The 7,989-nt window shown below is 43.4% G+C and overlaps 1 protein-coding gene across 1 annotated transcript; it reads right to left on the bottom strand.

Annotated features, from left to right (window-relative positions):
- Positions 1 to 4: 4 nt before the first annotated feature.
- Positions 5 to 7,616, bottom strand: LOC115117070 (B-cell receptor CD22-like). Its single transcript, XM_065000664.1, has 8 exons — positions 7,517 to 7,616; positions 6,799 to 6,972; positions 6,411 to 6,662; positions 5,158 to 5,421; positions 4,986 to 5,076; positions 4,827 to 4,881; positions 4,494 to 4,723; positions 5 to 960 (listed from the first exon to the last, which is right to left on the bottom strand). Exons 1-8 carry the CDS (start codon positions 7,614 to 7,616, stop codon positions 891 to 893), a joined length of 1,236 nt encoding a protein of 411 aa, XP_064856736.1. The 3' UTR covers positions 5 to 890.
- Between the last annotated feature and the right edge of the window lie 373 nt (positions 7,617 to 7,989).

The following is a 7,989-nucleotide window of genomic DNA, read 5'->3' as shown; positions in this document are numbered from 1 at the left end:
TCAGTTTTAGCATATACTTTTATTTAAGAGGATAGTTCAACCCTAAATCAAAGTCATTCTAATTGAGTAATGATATTGCATTTTATAAAAGCGTTTTACAAAGAACAAAAAAAAAAAGATATTAAATAGCAACATGTGATTGAAGGGCCCGATTCAGACTTGAGATGAGTAGACTCAACATTGTGACTTAAGTCCATGTGAAGTGAAATTATCTCCAGTATGAATAGGGCCTGAAGTGAATAACAGTGTGGTTGTACAGTCTTGTACATTAATTGTTAACAGTACTGAAGCTACAGTAATTATTCCCCAATTTGTTGTGCCACCACCCATGACGACCTAAAGCATTAAGGGCAACATTTTCCTCTCGCTAAACCTCACGCAAAGAGCTAAAGAAATACTGCTTAATGACAAGTTTGGTATTGTCTTGTCCCCTTTCAGTTATACAAAGCAAAGCTCAGTCTCAAGCCATGAGACATGTAGAAATAGGCCAAGATGCTATATTATACTATATTAAACTCTATATTAGACCCTATATTATACTTTATTAAACCCTATATTATACTATATTAAACCCTATATTATACCATATTAAACCCTATAGTATACTATATTGAACCCTATATTATACTATATTAAACCCTATAGTAGACCCTATATTTAGTCATATAAAGTAAATATGTCTAAAAAGTGTCTTCTGCTGACAATGCAGTTTTTCCAGAATTTTCCTGATGTTTGCAGAGATCATATTTGTGGTAAATGCTGCGGATGTTGGCTTAAATCACCTTTAAAATTCAAGTGTAGTATGTTTGTTGACTATGTGCTTTCAATTGAATCCCAAGCAGAGTCATCTTGTGTTCAGCACTTCTTGTTGTGTTCAGGTCTCCTTTCATTCAGGTCAACTTGCTTCCGGGTGTGTTGACAGTGCTATAAACCACAGAGAGGTCCTCCTGTGAGAGAGGTCTGATGAGAAAGGAGGCAACATGTTGTCATCAAACCTCACTTCTGGGGTCTCATTTAAAGTCATTGTTTCAAGTTATATTAGTCGTATGTACAGGATACACGTGGTATACACTGTCCAACTAAATGCTTACTGGCAGGTTCCTTCTCAATAATGCAACAACAGTAAGACATAATAACAGATAACAATACGAACAGAAAGTAAATGTCTCAGAAAAATAGAACAAAGATTTTAGCATAAGTATAATAGAGGAAGAAAAATAAACTAAAGTAAAAAATAAAATTTAAAAAACTATAAAAATAACAATAACGAGGCTATACAGGGGTACAGGTTAGTCGAGGTTATTGAGGTAATATGTACATGTACTGTAGGTAGGGGTAAAGTGCAAATGGTCCGGGTAACCATTTGTTTAATTGTTCAACAGTCTTAAGGCTTGGGGGTAGAATCTGTTAAGGAGCCTTTTGGTCTTAGACTTGGCGTTCGGTACCACTTGCCATGCAGTAGCAGAGACAACAGTCAATGACTTGGGTGGCTGGAGTCTTTGACAATGTTTTGGGCCTTCCTCTGACAGCGCCTAGTATAGTCCTGGATGACAGGAAGCTTGGCCCCAGTGATGTACTGGGCCGTACGCACTACCCTCTTTAGCACCTTACGGTCAGATGCAGAGCAGTTGTCAAGATGCACTCAATGGTGCAGCTGTAGAACTTTTTGAGGATCTGGGGACCCATGCTAAATCTTGTTAGTCTCCTGAGGGGGAATAGGCATGGTCGTGCCCTCTTCACAACTGTCTTGGTGTGTTTGGACCATGATAGTTTGTTGGTGATGTGGACACCAAGGAACTTGAAGCTTTCGACACACTCAACTACAGCTATGTTCATATGAATGGGGGCGTGTTCGGCCGTCCTTTTCCTGTAGTCTACAATCAGCTCCTTTGTCTCACTCACATTGAGGGAGAGGTTGTTGTCCTGACCTCCTCCCTATAGGCTGTCTCAGTGTTGTCGGTGATCAGGCCTACCACTGTTGTGTCATCTGCAAACGTAATGATGGTGTTGGAGTCATGCTTGGCCATGCATTCGTGGGTTAACAGGGAGTACACGAGAGGACTAAGCACGCACCCTTGAGGGGTCCAGTGTTGAGGATCAGCGGCAGATGTGTTGTTGCCTACCCTTACCTCCTGGGGGCAGCCCGTTAGGAAGTCCAGGATCCAGTTGCAGAGGGAGGTGTTTTGTCCCAGGGTCTTTAGTGATGAGTTTTGTGGACACTATGGTGTTGAACTCTGAGCTGTATCCTCACATAGGAGTGCCTTTTGCAAATTGAAGTGGGTCTAGGGTTTTCGGGATGATGGTGTTGGTGTGAGCCATGACCAGCCTTTAAAAGCACTTCATGGCTACAGAGGTGAGTGCTACAGACAGGTTACCTTGGCATTCTTGGGCACAGGGACTATGGTGGTCTGCTTGAAACATGTAGGTATTACAGAGAGGTTGAAAATGTCAGTGAAGACACTTGCCAGTTGGTCCGCGCATGCTGTGAGTACACATCCTGGTACTCCGTCTGGCCCCGCGGTCTTGTGAATGTTGACCTGTTTAAAGGTCTTGCTCACATCTGCTACAGAGAGCGTGATCACACAGTTGTCCAGAACAGCTGGTGCTCTCATGCAAGCTTCAGTGTTGCTTGCCTCGAAACGAGGATAAAAGGCATTTAGCCTGCCTGGGCAGTTCGTGCCTGTGTTTCCCTTTGTAGTCTAATAGTTTGCAAGCCCTTCCACATCCAATGATCGTCAGAGCCGCTTTTCCTGTTTGATGGTTCAAAGGCATAGAGGGATTTCTTATAAGCGTCTGGATTGGTTTCCTGCTCCTTGATAGTGGCAGCTCTAGCCTTTAGCTCAGTGCGGATGTTGCCTGTAATGCATGGATTCTGGTTGGGATATGTACATACAGTCACTGTGGGGATGACGTCAGCAATGCACTTATTGATGAAGCCAGTGGCTGAGGTGGTGTACTCCTCAATGCCATCGGATGAATCTGGGAACATATTCCAGTCTGTGCTATTAAAACAGTCCTGTAGCTTAGCATCCATGTTATCTGACCACCTCCGTATTGAGCGACTCACTGGTACTTCCTGCTTTTGTTTTTGCTTGTAAGCAAATCATCATCAAATCAAATGTATTTATAAAGCCCTTCTTACATCAGCTGATGTCACAAAATGCTGTACAGTAACCCAGCCTAAAACCCCAAACAGCAAGCAATGCAGGTGTAGATGCACGGGGCTAGGAAAATCTCTCTGGAAAGGTCAGAACCTAGAAAGAAACCTAGAGAGGAACCAGGCTATGAGGGGTGGCTAGTCCTCTTCTGGCTGTGCTGGGTGGAGATTATAACAGAACATGGCCAAGATGTTCAAATGTTCATAGATGACCAGCAGGTTCAAATAATAATTACCACAGTGCAGAAACGAGGAGGATAGAATTAGGCTCAGATCTGCCAAATGGAGGGCGAGAGAGAGCTTTGTACGCATCTCTGTGTGGAGTAAAGGTGGTCAACAGGTTTTTTCTTCTTCTGGTTACACATGTGACATGCTGGTAGAAATGAGGTAAAAACTGATTTAAGTATTGCTGTATTAAAGTCCCCGGCCACTAGGCGCGCCGCTTCTGGAGGAGGATGTTCTTTTTTGCTCATGGCCCTATACAGCTCGCTGAGTGTGGTATTAGTGCCAGTAAATAGACAGCTATGAAAAATATAGACAACGATTCTTGGTAGATAGGGGGGTCTACAGCTTATCATAAGGTACTCTACCTCTGGTGAGCAAAACCTTGAGACTTCTTTAATATTAGACATCCCGCACAAGGCACCTGGATCTGTGGCCCCTGTCTCTGTCTCCTCTTCATGCGAATGACGGGATTTGGTCCTGGTCCGGCAGCAGCAGTATATCCTTTGCGTCAGACTCATTAACGAAAAAACTTTTTCCAATTCGAGGTGAGTAATTGCTGTTCAGATATCCAGAAGCTCTTTTCGGTCATAAGAGACGGTGGCAGAAACATTATGTACAAAATAAGTTACAAACAGCGTGAAAAAACCCCCACACAAAATAGCACAATCGGTTAGGAGCCTGTAAAATGGCAGCCATCCCCTCTGGCGCCATTATTCTCAGTGTGCAAAGAAACCGTGTGACAGTGGTCAGTCCAGTTCAAGTGTTAAGCACTCTGATGGATTGTAGATAGAAACTGTCTCTGAGCCTGTTGGTATCAGACCTCATGCTCCGATACCGTCAGCCCGACGGTAAGGGTGTGAACAGCTCGTGGCTGGGGTGTGTGGGGTCCTTGATGATGCTGGGGGCCTTCCTCAGGCACCGTATAGTCTGTATAGATGCTAATACATTTCAAATAAACAACTTTTAAATCATTGTATATCTTAATACATTTAAACCACGCAGCTTCTGGTCTGCATAACATACAAGTGTTATATGCATTCCTAACTGTCAAGTACAAGGACCATTTAATTATGAGATTTTCTGATTTGATGTAATGGCTGGACTGGCTCACTGGGTGGCAGCACTGACGCGGTTGAATTTCACAACATCGTACAGGACATCCTCTTTCTGGGGTCGAGGCAGTTGGATGGTTGAGTACAGAGGCACTTCATGGATACTGGAGCCAGAGAAGTAGATGCTGGCGTAGTGAACATCATCCTGGCTGTCTGTGTCTGCTCTCTGTGCTGCAGTAGGGGTCATGGCCATGCCTGAGACGTTGACATGAACAAGACTTGAGTTTACCTGATGGGGAAACAAAATTCCATTTGTTCCATTGTGCTAGAGAAGCCTAATCAAGCGCAGTATCTGAAAGAAAACAAAACAATATTATGTGATCTTAACTCACCTGTCCATTGTCTGCTGTGTCCCTCCTGACAGAGGTGGATGTGGAGGCCTTCTTCCTGTTTCGCACATGAACGTGGGAGTAATTGACAGAACGAATGAATAAACAACAATTAAGATAGTAACATATCAGAATGATAAAGTGAAATGACAAGATGCTCACCTGAACCACATGAGTCCAGAGAGACAGAGGATGAGAACCAGAACAAGCACTGTGATACCTGTAGCTGCATTCTTCACAGATGTTTCTTTCCCTAAACCAACATGGACAACATGAATACACGTGTACCATATAGCGTAGCCGGAAATATTTGAATGATTAAACCATATTTGACCTGCTATAATTATCAATTGAGATGTAGAATTCTGGGCACCAACTTCATTCACATCCTCACAGTAGTATTCTCCTCTGTCCTCAGAGATTAGGTTAGTGATGCTGTAACTCTGTCCTGATGCTTTTGGTGTGGTTACATTCTTCTTGTACCAGGTGTATTTGTCCACAGGTGGGTTGGCATCACTGCTGCAGGTCAGAGTCACTGAACTGCCCTCCACTATTCCACCAGAGGGACTGACTGACACTGAGGTGTTTTTGGGGGCATCTGGTGTTGACGAAGACAGAGGGGTAAGTGTACACAGTCAACATCATGCTGCCACTTCAACAATAGGTTCTGACGTAACCACACCAAGACAGTCTTAAAGAGGGCACAACAACACTTTTTCCCCCTCGGGAGACTGAAAAGATTTGGCATGGGTCCCCAGATACTCAAAAAGTTCTACAGCTGCACCATCGAGAGCATCCTGACCGGTGGCATCACCGCCTGGTCTGGCAACTGCTCGGCATCTAACCATAAGGCGATACAGAGGGTAGTGCGTACGGCCTAATACATCACTGGGGCCAAGCTTCCTGCCATCCAGAACCTATATACTAGGCGGTGTCAGAGGAAGGCCCCAAAAATTGGCAAAGACCCCAGTCACCCAAGTCATAGACTGTTTTCTCAGATACTGCACGGCAAGCGGTACCGGAGAGCCAAGTCTAGGTCCAGAAGGCTCCTTAACAGTTTCTTCCCCCAAGCCATAAGACTGCTGAACAATTAATCAAATGGCCACCTGGACTATTTACAGCTACTAGCTGTTTATTACCTATACATAGTCACTTTATCCCTACCTACACGTACAATTTACCTTGACTAACCTGTACCCCGCACATTGACTCGGTACCGGTACCCCCTTTATTGAGCCTCATTAGTGTTATGTCATTTTATGCGTTACCTTTTATTTTTGACTTTGTTAATTTAGTAAATATTTTCTTAACTCTATTTCTTGAACGGCATTGTTGGGTAATACCTGTTGTATTTGGTGCAAATTCAATTAGATTAGATTCGATGAGACTAGATCTCTGGTCCTCTTTCTTGCAAACACGTGACATTGATCTTAATCTATTAACCATCTGCAGCACCAAAAAGCGAGCAAATTCATTGTGCGGTTTGGGGGTATTTCAAGTTCAGGAGTTTAAAAGAACTCAACTCAATACAAGAGCACACACAGTACAAGTGAAGTTTAAAACGGTCATTTATTTACAAATACTTACAAATGACAGTGAGAGTCTCGTCAGCAGAGTGGAGATTCTCATATCCTTTTGCAATACAGGAGTAGCTGCCTGCATCCTCTCTGCTGACTGGGTCTAGGAACAGGTAGTTATCTTGGGTGTTCACGAGTTGTCCGTTCTTGTACCAGATGTAGGTGCGGTTTGGGTTGTCAGTCAGAGTACAGGTGGTTCTACAGGTCAGTATCACCGCCTTTCCTTCGGTCACCATGGCAGAAGACGCCTTCACCTGCAGGCCTGGGATTAACAATACCCTAGTACGTTCCTTCACAACAACTCTACTCATATAAAACATTCATATTATACAGACTGTCATTCCCACTAAGGTCAACATACTTGAATGTAACTGATTAGGCATCACATAATGGTGTACCTGTGACAGACAGCCTGACACGCTCCTCTCTTTGAAGGAAATTATACCAATCGAGTTGCGTCCGAGTCTTGAATGTGAACCAGTACTCAGCTGAGTCACTCTCTCTCAGGTCTGTGATTCTCAGGGTGCAGTCTTTCTCTTTATTCCCAAGGTACTCAGCACGACCTGCATACTCTGGCACCGAGCTCAGGATTTTAGGCGCTTCATTATATTTCTCTTGGATATACCAGTTTGGTTCTGAGACTACACGATAACTTGGATGTTGATATGTGCAGGGCAGTTCCACTGTTGATCCCTTCAAGGCACAGATACTCTGATGGGTGTAAAAGTCACGTTGAAACAGTTCTTTCCCAGAACACCTAAAATACCAAAGTAACCCATCGGTTTCATCAATTAGTCAATTATCTTTAAATCAGTTCATTCAGGACTGAACAATAACACTTCAGTGATAGTAAGAATCGTGGTAAGATGCTAATTTTAAAAATATGAATAATACTAATAATCTTTTGCAAAAAATACTGTAGTTACAGACTCACACACTGCAGGAGAGTGCAGATCCTCGTGGCCTTTTACAGCACAGGAGTAACTGTGTAAAATAACTGATAACAGAGTATTGTTGAATGGTGGGTTCATCTAGACGTTGTTCATTCCTGTACCAGATGTAGGTGGGGTTGGGGTTGTCACTCAGAGGACAGGTAGTTCTACAGGTCAGTGTTACCCTCTGTCCCCACACTGCGTTGCTGGGAGACACCATAACTTGGCTTTTTTGTCCACACTTTGTTGCCGTAGTTGCTGATTTGAGTGTCATAAGAATCCATAGAGAAGTGTCACTCAGTGAGGTGTGAAAGTCCTTAATTGTTTAATGACATTTTCGAATTGTGTATGTAGGTCTATGGTAAAGCTAGCTTGCCTTGGTTAGTCTAGCGTACTGTAGGTAGATATATACAGTGCCTTCAGAAACTATTCATACCCCTTGCCTTGGTTAGTCTAGCGTACTGTAGGTAGATATATACAGGGCCTTCAGAACCTATTCATACCCCTTGCCTTGGTTAGTCTAGCGTACTGTAGGTAGATATATACAGGGCCTTCAGAAACTATTCATACCCCTTGCCTTGGTTAGTCTAGCGTACTGTAGGTAGATATATACAGGGCCTTCAGAAACTATTCATACCCCTTGCCTTGGTTAGTCTA

Source organism: Oncorhynchus nerka, linkage group LG15 (genome assembly GCF_034236695.1).
Source record: "Oncorhynchus nerka isolate Pitt River linkage group LG15, Oner_Uvic_2.0, whole genome shotgun sequence".
Taxonomy (NCBI): Eukaryota; Metazoa; Chordata; class Actinopteri; order Salmoniformes; family Salmonidae; genus Oncorhynchus; species Oncorhynchus nerka.
The sequence above is the reverse complement of the archived record's forward strand: the minus strand, read 5'-3'. Positions and strand labels throughout refer to the sequence as shown.